Source organism: Megascapheus bottae, chromosome 38 (assembly GCF_031878675.1).
Source record: "Megascapheus bottae isolate mThoBot1 chromosome 38, mThoBot2.hap1, whole genome shotgun sequence".
Taxonomy (NCBI): Eukaryota; Metazoa; Chordata; class Mammalia; order Rodentia; family Geomyidae; genus Megascapheus; species Megascapheus bottae.
Window position 1 is genome coordinate 2,220,254 of NC_143546.1, and position 16,142 is coordinate 2,236,395.

A 16,142-nucleotide genomic window follows, 5' to 3' on the forward strand; every position below is an offset into this window, starting at 1 on the left:
GTCACGGTTTTTTCCCTTGTCAGTTGAGCTTGTTCTGATTTTTCCTGAGCCATTAACCTGATGTTTCTCAGCTTGGAGATTCTTTTTTTTTTTTTTTTTTTTTTCTTTTTGGTCAGTCTTGGGGCTTGAATTCAGGGCCTGGATGCTGTCCCTCTTCAGCTCAAGGCTAACGCGTTACCGTGTTGAGCCACAGTAGCACTTCCAGTCTTCTGTTGGTTCACTGGCAGTGAGCGTCTCACAGAGCTTCCTGCCTGAGCTGCCTCCTCTGAGGAGGCAGACATCCGAGGCCGGTCACGGTCACGGTGCGGCCGTGCCACGTGGATGGGCGCCAGGACTTCTCCCAGTGTGAGCTCTGCGTAGGCTGAGTATGGGCTCCACTTCTCTGAACACTTTCTGTCCCCCTCATGGATTTTCCCGTGGGCCGCCTGGCAGGCAGAGGGTGGAGGGGAGGAGGAGGATAGAGGAGCCTCAGCCCACCCTTTCCCTGCCTGCCAGGAGATCTCGCCATGCGGGCCTGGGCATGAAGCAAAAACTTTGTTTAAAAAAAAAAATGAAATGAAATGGAAGCGTCTCAGCTGGATGGGAAGTTAATGAGGGCTGAGTGTGGCAGGGCCCCAGCTGGATGAGCAGCCCCTCCCCAGGGGGCGGGGGGGCGTTCTGTTCTCAAATGAGACCAGCAGCGGCCTGGTGACTGGTGGCCAGGGAAGGGTGGGCTGGAAGGAGAGAGGCCGGTTCCTGTGTGGCCGAGGCACCTTACCCATTCTGTCCTAGGTCCCAAAGCGGCCTTCAGGGCACCTTGAGCCGGGCACAGGCAAGGGCTGCCACAGGCTGGGCTCCTGCTTTGTAGGCGTTTACAGTCCTGGGAGAGGAGGAGAGGACGCTGGCCACTGAGGTCTCAGTCAGATGGACGCAAGATGGGTCACAGCTTGTTGGATCATCTGTTTGAGAAGCAGCTCAAACATACCCATGCAAGCATTTAACTGGGGAGAGAAGCATCGGGTGGTGGGAGGGAGGCTGGAGCCACTCGAGAGCTGCACAGAGCGTGCTGCAAGGCCAAGGCCAAGGCCGCGCGTTGGGTTTACTTCCTTAGCATTCAGAATCCCAAGGCGGGTGGTAGTGGCTTACACCTGTAACCCCAGCTGCTCCGGAGGCTGAGGTCTGAGGATCACAGTTGGAAGCCAACCCTAGCAGGAAAGTCTGTGAGACTCTTATCTCTAGTAAACACCAAAAAGCCAGAGGTGGAGCTGTGGCTCAAGTAGAAGAACCTGGCCTTGAGCAAAAAAGCTAAGGGACAGTGCCCAGGCCCCGAGTTCAAGCCCCAGAACTGATGTCAAAAAGGAAAAAAATCGGATTTCCACGGGTGGGAGATGAGCCGGTGTGCCGCATGCCAAGTTCTTGCTAGCGCACAGTTCTGGAAAGGCCCGGCTTCCCAGCATCCTCCATGCCATGTGGCGCTCACACTTCCGTGTCCGCCAACATGGCTGGCCAGGACGCCCCAGCCTCGAGGCGGCGAGAGCCACGGAGAGGCCGTGGAGCGTGGCTCATGCCCCCAACGCCTCCCGTCCTGTTCTGTGGCAGTGTGAGCGCTCTCACCTCATGAGAGAGCACGAGGATGCCCAGGAGCGGACGGCGCTGCGCTACGAAGAGCGGGTCACCGAGCTCCACAGCATCATCGCCGAGCTCAACAAGAAGATCGACCGCCTGCAGAGCGCCACCATCAGGTACGGCCTCCATGCGGGCGGCGGGGCTGCCCCTGGACCCGGGAGGACGCCCCTCCCTGCACTCTGCGCTTGGTTCTTCTGTTCTGTCACGGTTTTGTTTGCTGGTGGGGTACAGACTGCCTTTCTGAGTTCTAAGCCAGCTGGGCAGTGGCGGCTCATGCTGGTTAGAAGGCTGAGTGCTGGAACCCAAACCACGTCCTAAGCAGGGCCTCATCCTGTGTCCTGGAGACAGACGGGTGTTTCTGCAGCCTGATTTCTCCTCGCAGCCTTTTCCACGATGCTGGACTGTGGTTTTTCCCCTGGAGATGAGGCAGGATTCTGGACTGCAGCTTAAACCCCAGCATTATGGAGGCTTCTAGATAATCCACCAGTGTGTGAGCTGATCAAGAGTGACTCATCCTCTTACCAGACCCCCGAGGCAGGGGGAGAGATCAGGTCATCGCTTACTGCTAAGACAGCTGGGGTCTAAGAGCCGCTTGACAAGCCAAGAGGCAGGGTCAGGACCCAGAGTAGCTGTGCCTTCACTTAATCTGGTTTCCATAAAAGTGGGAAAGCCTGAGTCTTCAGCACCCAGCTTTGGCGTCTCCATTGCCTGGTGCTTCGCCAGCTGCGTCTGCTGTGTTGTTGTAAGCATTCACGGAGCAGTGGCCCTGGTTACACTCCAGGGACAGTGTGGAGGAGAAAGGGAACCCCCGCAGCGCTGGTATAAACCACAATTTAAAGTCACCCAAGCAGCGGCTCCAGTTCTCGCAGGAGTCAGTCAGAGGAGACTTGGTTCTGACTCTGAGGGTCACCATAATGACGGGACACACTGCAGGGCATCTGCTATCTGCCCAAATTGTGGAAAAGTCTGCACCAAGCTGCGCCCACAGAGTGAGCTTCATGGTCTAATTTAGAACCCCAAGGTTTCACAGTTGTGTCCTGGCTTTCAGAGTGATTGTAGGTTACCAACACATGAGCAGAGAATTTCCAGCCTCAAGAAATGACGAGAATAGATTCCAGGCAGCCTGGCCGAGGACATGGGCAAGTTTGTAATTTCCATGAAGACATGCTCTGCTTGCTTCCCCTATTGTGCCAGCAGCAGGGCTTGAATTCAGGGCCTTAAGGCAAGGCTGGAGCTCTACCACTTGAACCACAGCTCCTCTTCTGGCTTTTTTTTTGGTGGTGAATTGAGGTAAGAGCCCCACCCACTTTCTGCCCAGCTGGCTTTGCACCTTGATCCTCAGCCCTGAGCCTCCTGAGTGGCTAGGATGACAGGTGTCATCCTAGCAGTTTTCAGCTTCCAAAGGGGAATTGGAGCATAGGAAATGATGGACCGGCGAGGTTCCAAACAGGGACCTGTGAGGAGACAAAAATAAACCTTAATCCCTAGCAGTTACCCAGCTGCCAGAGCGTCTTCTCCCCTCCCCCCTCCTCCCCCCTCCGAGGGAGCAGGCAGCGGGCAGCAGTGATCTCATCCCCACAGCAGATAGATTCACAGCCAGCTCCCCCTCCACTCCGCTTCATCTTTCTGCCTAAGGTCAGCAAATTCCACCCTGGCCCAGAGGGATTTGTAGAAAAATCCAGCTTGGAAAGATCCAGCTAAAGCTCCAGAAGATCTGCCTTGTTTTCTGTGCCATGGGCACTGGGGAGGCGGGCTGTGTGTAGGATTAGGAGGCGTAGGAGGCCGTGGTAGCAGTTGATGGTGAGTATACTGGCACGGCTGGCTGTCTCCCAGAGAGCGGGTCCCCAGCGTTGGTTCTAGTCTCATCGTGTGCCCGAGGGCTCGGCGGAGGACTGCCACAAGCAACGTGGTTGTGTTGGAACGATTTACTAGGAGTTCAGACCCGAGGCTACAGGAAGGTTGGGCAGGTGATGACATCATTGAAATGGGGTCTTGGCATGGCGTGATGGCTCACACCTCTAATGGTAGTTACTCGGGAGGCTGAGGCCTAAGGATCCCTGTTGGAGGCCAGCCCGGGCAGCTCTGGCTGCCTCTGCCAGCCTCTTGTGGGCTGGTGCCTTGTATGGATGTGGTTATCAGATGCTGATTGTGAGATAGGGTCTCGCTTCCCGCCTGGTCTTGTACCCGAGTATGTTCCACTCATGTTAAACCCCCAGTGGAGCCAGGAAGCCAGGCACACACCACCACGTCCAGGTCTTCATGGATGGGAGATCTCTTAAACCATCTGTCCAAGCTGGGCTCCAAAGACGGCCCTTCCCTTCTCAGCCTCCCGAGTAGCTAGATGACAGGTGTGAGCCACCAGCTCTCCCTCCACCCCCATCAGCTGAAACCCCACTTAAGAGACACAATCACTTCTCATGTTTGCAACTTTGAGCCCTGTTATTTTCCAGATTGTAGTTCTCAAGAACACAGTAATGCATGCTGTAGTGCAGGGGACGGAGGGAGGCGGGGTTCGTGTTCTAACCAGCAGGAAGGAAGTGGCCGTTGTGCTGGCTGAGGGGACTACCACAGGGAGCCTGGGTTTTACTCCGCCCCAGAGCAGTCAGGACCTGTCTGAACAGTGGGATTTTTTTTTTCTCACCTGGAGGTTGTCTAGTGGTGAAGGTGAGTGGATCGGAGCCACTGCACGGGCTCCGTGGTTCAGGCATAGAGACTTGGATACCATCGCCAGGTGAAGAACCACGGGGAGCCAGGTGTGGCAGCTCAGGCCCGTAATCCCACCACTTGGGAGCCTGAGGCAGGAGAATCATGAGTTCCAGACCAGCCTGGGTGAGTTGGAGGCCAGCCAGAGCACCATCACGAGGACCCATCGCAAAACAACAGCAACAACCCACCAACCAACCCATAGAGAGCCAGGACCCCAAACGGATTCTAACTAGAGATGCTGCCAGGAGAACCAAAAACGGATTCCCTGGCGGAAGGAAATGGCGAGCACAGCAGGGATCGTCACGTGCCGATCGCAGGAGTGAGGGCAGATGTGTGGGTGCTTCCACTCTTCTCCACTGTGGACGGGGATTGGTGAGCTCCTAATCCAGTGGCTGGGCCACGTGACTTCTCAAGTGGATTTGCCCCTGGAGTGGAAGAGGATGGGCGCCAAGTCTGGGCTCCACATCTCTCACTTGGTGTAGAAGCTGCACCCGTGTCCTTTGCCTTGAGGGACCCTCACCCCCGTCACACACAGGGATGTCAATATGGCCGACTTGAGCACAACAATTCATCAAAGACAATAGAATGTTGAGGATCTCCTGTCTTCAGCCCCATTCCCACCTCCATCAACTTCCCTAGCTCCAGGGGGGCTCTGGGACCTTCCACGCGGTGGCCGGATAGGCCTAGGTGGGCTCCACCCATTTTCTCTTCTCCGGGGCATTTTTGCAAGTACAGCCTTGCCTGCTGTGCTGTGATTTCCTGACCAGACTCCACTAATGCATCCTCCATCCCGTCTCTCAGAGCTAGCGCGTGTGTGCACAGCCTTCTAGAATCTCCTCTTGATGAATATTTTACACAGCAGATCCCCTGCCCTGCACGCGGCCTCATGCCACTTAGCTGGACGTGAGCACTGGCTTTTTAGAAACTGACGTATGTAGAAGGGTTGGGAATACAGAAAGTACATCCATAGCTCACTTTGGAGCTCAAGAGAAAAAAAAGGAAGATGTTGAAGCAAACTCAGCGTGGGAGCTTTTCTTTCCAAAGGAGATGCTTCTTCCCTCGTCTTATTCTTGTAAGCAGATTGCATCACGCAGGCCTCTCCCTCGAGGTCCTCAGGACTGGCCCTTGCTGGCTTCCTGCTGCTGTCCACCCAGGGCTCCAGCAGTCTCCCCAACTCTGAGTCATCACCCCGCCCCACGTCACCCTGTGATGTCCTGGGAGGTGATGTGAGGGAGTGGAGAGGGCGGGGCCCTCTCCACGGGCTTCAGAGCAAGACACTGGGGAGCCCCATGTTATGTGCTCTCCCTGTCCCCATTTCCCTCCCTGACATCCACCCCCCTCTCCTGCCCGTGCTGACCTGGGGGGCAGGTCGCCCTCTGTGGACTACCCTCCACCTGAAGACGCCCCCACTCTGCCCCATGGCTTGGCAGCCTGAGCATGGGCAGAAGACAGCCATGTGCTGCTTTCCTTGCCTCCCTTCCCCTCTGCTGAATGGAACCTGGTCAGACACGGCTGCCGTGTGGCGCTCTGCCGCTGAGCTGGCCACAGTGCACAGACGAACGTGTTTCTTCTGGCATGTTCTTTTCTGTAGCATCTGACCCTGAGTCAGCCTTCCTTAAGCATCGGGGATGCTGTAGGCCCTGCATCTGCTCTTCTTGGGGTGACATCCATCCCAGCCATGGCATGTACCTCCTCACCCTGATCCATCCCCAGCCACCAGCTCTGAGACTGCAGCATCAGAGCTGGGTCTCACTCTCCTCCAACGGACGTCCCTCAGGTGAGGGAGGGCAGATGTGATTCTGGAACTCTGACCTCTCAGGTTTCAGGGCTCTTCATGGGGTGACACTCTGCGTGGCGTGCTGTGTCTCAAACAGCACCACACGGCCTCCTTATCTGCCAGCAGCACATGCTGTTCTCATTCAATTAGGGCCTCAGACGTAAAATAGGATGAAACAGAAACAACCACCCAGGAAGGCAAAAATGCGCTCTTCTCCGTGGTGTGCGTGTGCCCTCATTCAGGATCTGCACGATCTCGTATCCAGAGCTTAGATTGGATCTGGCTAAGAAAGGGATCGATTGTTACATCCCTGCAAGAACATTCCGTCATCTGCATGTTGAGTTCTTCACTGGAAGATCACACGGCAAGTCTGCCTTTCCTCTGTGCTGTGTGGGAAAGGAGGAGGAATCTGGGCTCTGCACACCACTGTCCACCTCTTTTATTTATTTATTTTGGTCAGTTGTGGGACCCGAACTCTGGGCCTCGGCGCTGTCCCTGAGCTCTTCAGCTCAAGGCTACCACCCTGCCCCTTGAGCCACAGCCCCACTTCCCGTTTCCTGGTGGTTAATTGGAGGTGAGAGTCTCATGTTCTTCAGTGCCCAGGCTGGCCTTGAACCTCGATCCTCAGATCTCAGCCTCCTGGGTAGCTAGGACCACAGGCGTGAGCCGCCTCACCCGACTGCTGTCCACCACTTAAACCACACATACAGCCATTTTTCACATAGAGCCACCTGCATCCAGGGTTGGCCTCTGAGACTCACAGGCAAGGCCATCACACCTGGCCTTGGTGGTCTTCTGTTTTAAGATCTAGGGGTCCTGGCGTAACTTTCAGGCTCCCCTCCTGCCAGCCGGCCCATGACTTTGCAGACTGTGGGCTGTCCACGCGTGTCTTGCTGTTCAGGCTCAGAGGGAGCACGGAGAGGGTCTCACTTCGCCCTCAGCCACACACAAGAGCCACGGTCCTCCCGCTTTTAGTTCCCATCATCGCTGGCATCACAGACCTGTGCCACACGCTTGCGGCTTCCCTCCACGGCGATGGCATCTCACAGACTTTTCTGCCCATGCTGGCCCTGAACAGCAGTTCTGGTCGCAGTCTTTCTCGTGGTTTAGGAAGCCAGGCATGCATGACTGCACCCTGCTGTGGGTTCAGGTGGGGGTCTCCCAGACTTTACTCCCCCTAGCTGGCTTAAAACACTTCACCTTACAAGTCTTTCCCTCCCCTTGAAAAGGAGATCCTTTATCACGTGACAGCAGTCCTGTCTGTGCAGCAAAAGGCAGGAGGGCGACTGGAGACCTCACAGGAAGGGCCTGGGGACTTCACAGCCTGGAGGTGTGCACAGCTCAGAACTTGATCCTTGCCACCCTCCAGGGAGCCGGATCAGAGCTGCCAGGTCAGCAAGCTGCCAAGCACCCCTCCGGCTCCAGGCTCCCCTCCTTTACCCCTTGGTGATGGCAGCCACACCAGTCTCCTTGATCCTCACCAAGAAGCTCGGCTCACACCTCCGGGCCTTCACATATCCTCCCACCCTCGCGACCTACCAAAAATCTACCTGCCTCCAGGTGTGCCGGGAGTGTGGGACAGGACCCACCAGCAGCCCAGACTGCTTCCCGCCCTGCCCTCCCCCCCCATCACAAAGGCCCTGCCTTGACTCCTGTGCCCCCATCTCATTAGCATGCTCCCCCACAGTGTCTTCCTTCACCCCCTCTTCCCCTTCCCCCCAGTATTACGCTCTTGCCAGAAGTAACTGAGTACAAAGCAGGCCATTTGGCAGCAAGTCTTAGGTCTTGGAATCGGCCAAGCCAGGAGAGTTTCAGGTGGCTTTCGGGATATTTGTCAATGCCATTTATACCTGGGAAACAGCGGCAGCGTTTATCGCCCACGTTCTTGGCCATAAAACAGCTGCACTGAAGCTGATGGTGTTGGCCTCACTACCACAGTAATTTAGTCATGATACCCGGAATCTCCCGTTCAGAGAAATCAGAGTGGGGAGCACAGGCTCCAGGGAGAGCTGGCATATCGCTGTACAGACAATTAGCCTCTGGACCCGCGGAGTGACAGCCAAGAGAACATGTTAATTGTCTTCTTTCCTGAGCCTAATTACGCTGGACTTCAGCGGATGTCTAATAATAACTTATTCATGGAGCATTAATCTATGTCTTTGGCCTTTGCCATCCCCTTTTTAATTCACATTTTTCATCGCCAGAGGGCTTATATCTACATACTGAGTGGTGTTTATAGAACATGCCTCGGAAAGCAGGGACTCGTGTGTGGAGCTGCTAAATTCTAATAAACGTTTATATATATACACGCACACAGGGAGAATGTAGATTTCTCCAGAGGACTGAGAATGGTGGCGATGTCTGTGCATCTCTCTTCTGTGGCCCCTTTGATGACTGCCACCACGGGGACTCACACATTCTACACTGCGTGGCACCAGCTGGCTCTCGCCTATGGCCCAACAGCTCGGGAGGATGAGATCTGAGGATCACAGTTGCAGCCAGCCCAGGCAGACAAATTAGTGGTACTCTTTGGGTCTCCAGTTAACCAGCAATAAAGCTGGAAGTTGAGCTGTGGTTCAAGTGGTTGCATGCCAACCTTGAGTGGAAAAAAACCAACCACATGAGACACCGAGCTCAAGTTCCATTGCTGACATAAATTAAAAGAAAAAGCTTGAAGGGAAGAAGTGACTGGGGCAGACCTGCATTTCCCTGAGGCGTGGTCCACAGACACAACTGGAGTCATACCTCGACTTCCAGCTTTTTGCCGATTAATTGCAGATAAGGAGCATGTAGACTTCTGTTCCCTGGATGGCTTTGAACTAACATTCTCAGATCTCAGCCTCCCGAGTAGCTGGGGTTACAGGCGTGTCCAGCAGTTTGTGTTTTTTTCTTTTTCCCTGCAAGTCCTTTTAGCCTTTTTCTACCTCAAAATTTGAGAGGATTAAGAAATCTAAATTCTTCAGGACATCTTTTGAAGCGGGGGAAAGGGTTCTGTTGGCTGAGAGAAACAATCCTTGTTCAGAAGCTGGGCCTGTATTTGGACACAGAAACAACCTTTTACCATAAATAGTCTTCTACCATAAATGCGATTATTTGTTGGTCTAAAGCAATCCTGGTCTCTGTGGACCGAGAGACCTTTTTCTCCCAAAATATCCTTAACAGACACTGATTCTCGGTGTCTTACAGCCTCGGTTCATGGTCATTTACCCTCCTGTTTTCCTCAGGGAGGAAGACGAGTATTCGGAATTAAGGTCGGAGCTCAGCCAGAGCCAGCATGAGGTCAACGAGGACTCACGAAGCCTGGACCAAGACCAGACCTCCGTCTCCATCCCCGAGAACCAGTCCACCGTGGTCACAGCCGACGTGGGTGAGCGCGCCTGCCACCACCCCCAAGCCCGAGTTTGGTTTCTGGGTTACAGAATGAAAGCTTAGCAACACAGGGAACCCTGGGGGAAGGCTCGGTTTCTCATGGAGTGGGTGAGGAACTTAATTACTACCCTGCTGGTCAAAACAGAATCCGTGAGCCGAATTAGCTTCTCTCTGCCCCGACCAACCTGAGTCACACACATGTCACCTCTGCTGGGAAATTCCAGACATTAAGAACCACGGAATAGAGAGGAGCCACCATGGTGCAAGCCCGAGTGCCTGCTGAGGGGGGCGGGGGCGGGGATGGAGTCCGGGGAGGTGGCAGCAATGTTAGATAGGGAACAGGAATCTGAACACCGAGTCCATGGCAGGGAACTGGACCAACGGTGTTTGAGGCTCTAGAGAAACACTCATGTGGGAACGTCCAGTGCAGTGCGTCCTGAATCATGACCCACTGTGGAGTCTTGAAAACGTACTAAGAGCCGAGAACCAGTGGTGGTGGTGGTGGCAGGACCACCCTGGTTGATGGAGCCTTGGTCATGTGGTCTCCACGTGGCTGCTGACCACTGGGGGCATTCTGCCAGGGCTGTGCTTGTCATGAGCCACTGGCTGCCTAGGAAGCAGAGAGACCCATGTCCAGCCTGGCCTGCTTGGCAGTGATCCGAGCGCGGTGGGCCCTGTGGTTGGAAGGGTCTGGGATCCCAGCAGTGGGCCCCAGCATGTCATCAGAAATGCTCTCAGGGAGGGGAGTGGGGCGGCCCAGAGAAGAAAGTGACAGAGGCTGCTCGGAGGACTGTGAGGTCGGGGAAATTAAAGGCAGCGGGCGGGTGAGATTGTCACCACCCGTTGACGTCTCTGTTTGATTGTAAGCCTCAGTACCTGTCAGCCCCAGGCCGGCCCGCAAAGGAAAGCAGCTCCATCCAGGACCAGAGGAAGACTTGGTGTAGGAAGTGGGCGTGATGCTGGGGGTGACATCCAGGGAGGAGGGCGTACGCACAGGGGACAGTGACGAGAGGGTCAGGCCCCCCGGGCCTCGCAGACCATGTGGGAGTCTCCTCACCCAGAGACGCACAGAAGCTCCCCAAAGGATTCCCTGAGGAGGGAAGGGATGGGCCAAGCCGAGGAGCATTTTCAGTCTGTCCAGAGATTCAGAGTGAGTGTGTGTGTGTGTGTGTGTGTGTGTGTGTGTGTGTGTGTGTGTGTGGTGTATGTGCATACGTGCATGTGTCTGTGTGGGGGCGGGCGGTGGGTGTGCATGTGTGCCTGTGTGTGCACGTGTGTATGCACCTGTCCGCGTGTATCTGTGTCTATGTGTTCCTATGTGTGGGACTGGCAGGGGAGCCATTGCGGAAGTGCGGGTGGGTGAAAACGTGGCTCACACTAAGGTGGCACCAGCGGAGGAGATGTGGGAGAGCAGCTCAGGGGTCTGGTGCCTGGCGGGGTGAGGTGGCGGCAGGCCCAGCAGCCCAGGGCCATGCCGTGCTCACGGTGGGTGGGCTGCCATGGCTGGCCACCAGTATGGCAGCCAGGAGGAAAGAGCCCCGTCTCCTGCCCTCAGCCTTCCTTTGCCTTGTGCCTTGCGTGGGGTGGGGTGGGGTGGGCAAGTGGGTTTTGGTTGGGTTAAGCATGTGCGGGGTCCTCGGCAGGCAGCAGGTCCAGAGCGGCCTCTGGGCTGTTTGCAGGGGGTGAGGCAGGCGGGAGCGGATGGGAAGCATGAGCGGGGCGTGGAGGCCGTGCCCGTGAGCACACGTAGCGGGAGGTGGCTCCTGTCCTCAGCCTCAGGGTACAGAACATGCTGGAAAGCCCCGGTGCACATGTGTGTGTGCGTGTGCTCACACAGGCGCCTGCCTCTGCTGACTGTTGTCATTGCCCAGTTTCTTTCCCTCTTACGTTACACTGAAATGTTCAATTATGTGGTTATTTGCTCGACTGACTCCCCCGCTCACTAAATTCCATTAGGCGAAGTGTGTTCCTTGTTTTTTCATCTTCTGGTGCCTCTCCCCGGGCCTGTCTCAGGGGCGTGCTGGAGGCTCCTGTTGGAAGGGGGGCAGGGGGAGGGAAGCAGCCAGTCGGTAAGTCCTAGGGAGGAGAGGAGAGGAGTGGGATCTCGTGCTGAGCCAGCAGGCAGGGGAAGGTTCTGCTAGGGAAGATGGTGGATGCTGGGTCAAGCCCAGGGGATGGCTTGAGCCGCAGCAGAATCGCCCGCAACCCTATTCTTGACCCGCCAGGGTTCCAGAGAAGCCTGGGCTGCTGCTGCTGCTGCTGCTGGCCCACGCCTGTCACCTGGCTACCCAGGAGGCCGAGCTCTGAGCACTGCTGCTGGGAGCCAGCCTGGGCAAGAAAGTCCATGATGGTATTTTTTTTTTTTTTTTTTTTTTTTTGCCAGTCCTGGGCTTGAGCTCAGGGCCTGAGCACTGTCCTTGGACTTTCTCAAGGCTAGAGCTCTACCACTTGAGCCTCAGCACCACTTCCGGCTTTTTTCTATGTATGTGGTACCGAGGAATCGAATCCAGGTCTTTGTGCATGCTAGGCAAACACTCCACCACTAGGCCAGACTCCCGGCCCCCATGATACTCTTACCTCCAACAAACCACCTAAAAGTGGGGCTCAAAGTGGTAGAGTGCTAGCCTTGAGCAAAAAAAAAAAAAAAAAAACCCCAAAACTTCAAGGATAGTGCCCGAGTCCTGAGTTTAAGCCCCACAATTGGCCATAAAAGCAGCCACTTAGGGGCCGGGCACCATGGAGCAGGTGTGCTTGCTGCTGGGACCTGGCCGCCTGCCTCTCCTCCTTCCTTCTCCAGTCTCCAATTAAATTGCTTCAGTAGGGGAAGAAGGCCTCCACAGCCAAACGCCATTATGGGAAATCATTGAAAAAGCACCCGCTGCATCACGGCTGTCCTGTTTGCAAACCTGCCTTAGGAGCCCCGAGGTTTTCTGGAGCTGGGCGGCAAAGACAGCAGGAGTGACCTTTGTTCTCAAATGTCACCTGTCCCCATCGGGCTGTCCCCTCCGTGCCCTGGCGCCCTGGCACGGTCCTCGGAGCAGTTTACAAAGTTCTGTATTGACACAGGCGGCAAAATTCAGGAGAAAGCCTCAGGCCCTGTGAGGTACGCCCTGTGGTACACCCTACCATAAGCCACGCTCTCGCCTTTCAGTCGTGGCCGGGGAAGTCAGTGTGACCCAACACACACAGGAAAAACTGACGAACCATGGTGTGGAGCTTCCTTTTCTAATCGAGTGAAGTACTTCAGGTAAGCCCGAGGCCAAGACTGGGCGCTGCCGGCAGCTCAGGTCTGCTGTCCTGCTCACTCAGGAGGCTGGGGTCTGCGGATCAGAGGCAGCCAGGCAGAAAAACTCCTGTGAATCACCAAAAAGCTACAAGTAGCACTGTGGCTCAAGTGGTAGAACACCAGCCTTGAATGGAAAAGCCAGGCAAGAGCGGGAGGCACTGAGTTCAAGTCCCAGTACCGGAACAAAATTAAAGTGAAGCTGTGTGTGTGTCCCAGCCAGTGAGCCCCGCTGAGGCACTTGGCATTGCTTCCCTGGGGTTTTCACGACAGGGGCCCAGCAGAGGCAAGCGTGCTGTCCTGACCCGCACAGCTCGGAACTCACTGTGGCCATGGAGTCTGCATCCAACACCCATCACGGCCACCTGTGCACTCCTGGCCCCCTGAGGACCCCAGACAACCGGCCTGGTGGTGGCAGAGCATCAAGAGCGAAGCCAGATCTTGAAGTGGGAAGCAGAACTCGGACCAAATGATCTGGAGCTCAGCCACTGGCCCGGATGCACCGAGGGCACGCGCCAGGCCCCCGCCCCTGAGGAGGCAGCCACGCTTTCCTGGAGCCCTTGCCCGTCACCCAGAACTCCCTGACCGGCTGGCGCCCTTCTGATGGAGGCTAAGAAACCGACGTTTTCCTCCACACTAGTTCATTCCTGGAGGACAACCAAGGAAGAATTTCCACAGGAAACCTGGCATTTGGGGCACAGCTGTGACCATGAAATAGGTGTAATGTGAAAGCCAGATTTCCCGGGCTCCCAGCCGATGAGACTTCGTGGCTGCAGGCCAGCTATTGTTCCAAGTGTGGATCGAACACTTGAAGCAGGAGAGGCGGCAGGGCCCGGCACTCACCCTCTTCCAAACAATTTCAGGAGACCTGCAGGGCCTCGGTGTGCCGAGACACGCAGCCGGCTGGCCGGCTTGGAGACTCTGACCTCAGAAAAGGCACTTTCTCTGGTTTGCATAGTTGATGTGCCTCGCAGAGCCCGGTGCCTGGGTGTTTGGTTGCTTCCTACCTCCCTTTGTTCCTTCCTCCCTCTCCCTCTCTCTTTTTTCTTTCTCCTTCCTTCCTTCCTTTCTTCCTTCCCTCTCGCTCCCTCCTCCCTCACCGCTTTCTCCCTTTCTCGCTCCTCTCTCTCCCTTTCTTTTCCTTCTTAATTTATTTGTGCAACTGCATGAGAAGTTGGTTACAGGAGGATCGTGGCTGGAGATCTGGCCTAGGTTGTGAGTTTGAGTGTTGTTTCACCCGTGACTGTTTTCTCCCAAAGACCCGTTAAAGCAAACAAGGCTCATTTGCAGCCAGTTGTCTAGAACCTTCCGTAGCGTTATTACCAGGGTTGAGAACAGAAAGAAGTTACCTTTCCATGCCTGTTTGTGAGTGATTAGTTGCCTCAAAGAAAGGCACACATCTCCCTGTGTTCTCCAGCCAACCCTGCATGTTGCTGGAATTCCTGATCCCCCTAATATTAGGATTTCTTTTTTTAACTTTATTTTTGGTGAGTGTGTGTGTGCCAGGTCTGCGGGCTTGGACCTGGCTGAGTGAATGCTGTCCTTGAGTTTTTTCACTCAAAACTAGTGCTTTACCTGGAGCCATAGCTCTACTTCTGGCTTTTTGCTGGTTCATTGGAGATGAGTCTCTCAGACTTTCCTGCCCGGCTTCTTTTCTTTTCTCCCCTCTTTCTTTCTTTCTTTCTTTCTTTCTTTCTTTCTTTCTTTCTTTCTTTCTTTCTTTCTTTCTTATTATCATCTCTTTTTTGGTCAGTTATAGGGCTTGAACTCTGGGCCTGGGCACTGTTCCAGAGCTCTTCAGCTCAAGGCTAGCCCTCTACCATCTTGAGCCACAGCGCCACTTCTAGTTTTCTGGTGGGTAATTGGACACAGGAGTCTCAACAGACTTTTGTGCCCAGGCTAGCTTTGAACCTCAATCCTTAGATCGAGCCAGCGGTGCCCAGTTTCATTTATCTTTGCTTATCTATATTTACCTTTGTTTTTTAGACCATAGCTGCTCAAATTGACTTGGTTTGAGGCTGAATGATATCCATGGCATATTTTTGTTTAAAATCAGCATTTTGTCTGGGTGCCCAGTGGCTCATACCTCTAATCCTAGCTACTCCTATTGGAAGTCTCACTAAGAAGGGCTTAGCGCAAAGACAGCGGGCTGTAGAAGCTGCCGACGCAGGAGTGTGGGTGGCTGGCAGCTTGGGCGTTGAGCCAGGCAGTGGGGTGGGGTGGCGTGGACAGGCTGACCCCGGGGGTCAGCTGCTGAGCTTGCTGGGGGAGAAGCTGGGGCCAGCATTTCCAGACCTTGTAATTTTACAGGAACAGTTATAAATCCTCGCACTCTGTAAGCAGTATAATTCATCTTTTTTTTTTTTTTTTTTGGTGGGAAGGGCAATACAGTTACTGGGTTTGAACCCAGGGCCTCCTTCTTGCTAGTCAGGGCCCCTACTGCTGAGCCACAGGTTGCAGTGTGTGTCACACAGCCCTGGCCATCGAAGGCCACCTGCACGGCCGGGCTTGTGCCCCCCGTGAGCCAGTCACGATGTGACGATGCATGTACAGACCTTGCCGCCAGTCCAGGGCCTCCTCAAACCAGACAGCATCGCCTTGTGGCAAGACCCGGAGTCCCTCAGTGAGGGCCCTGACGCCCCCGGATGCTCCAGCCTCGGTCTTGGCCTACGTCAGTCCTCCTGTTCCCTATTTTCCATCCTTCCTGACTTTGTGCAGACTCCATGGCTCTGCCAGCCCATGTGAGGACAGGGGAAGCATTCAGAGCAAATGTGTTCCCAAAGTGTCCTTCCAGGAACAAGTCAGCGACTCTGCAGGCCCTTTCCACCCATTCGGTCACTGCAGAGCCAGTGTTCGTCAAAGCACGTGTGATAGAGTGCCCAGAGTGGCTTCGGTGACATTCTTGCGGGGGGAGGGGGACAGACAGCCAGGGGTGAGCAGATGGCAGTGGGGTGGATGTGAGGGATCACCTATGTACTTTCAAATACACAGCCTGGATGGGAAGAGCCAATGGTCAGTACGTGGTCACGTAGGGGTGGTGGGCCACGTAAGAGAGAGGCCTGCGTGTCTCCCAGTTGCCTGCTTCCAGACTGTGGCCAGGGCTCGGCCATGAGGGAGCAGTGTCTCCCCTCCTCCCTCCTCGTGTCTGGGTGCCACCCCTCCCTCCCTCCCTCCCTCCCTCCCTCAGCGAGGGGCGTCCACACAAGAGGAGTCCCAGCAGCACATGCTGCCCTTGGTGGGGTGCTGTGACCTTGGGGGCGAGGCCCCGTGCTCACCACCTGCCACTGCGTGGAGGTGAGGCGAAACCCCGGGCCGGTCCCCAGGAGCAGAGCAGGAAGTCCCTGGAAAAGCGGCTGCTGTCGACAGCGCCTGTGGGTGTTTTTTTTTCTTTCTTGCCAGTCC

At 55.3% G+C, this 16,142-nt stretch overlaps 1 protein-coding gene across 1 annotated transcript in view; it reads left to right on the top strand.

Moving 5' to 3' along the window:
* Positions 1-16,142, top strand: part of Mcc (MCC regulator of Wnt signaling pathway) — a 121,485-nt gene that overhangs the window by 88,993 nt on the left and 16,350 nt on the right. The window contains 2 exon segments of the mRNA XM_090325468.1: positions 1,579-1,721; positions 9,313-9,455. Of these exon segments, the coding sequence (XP_090181594.1) occupies positions 1,579-1,721; positions 9,313-9,455 (286 nt within the window).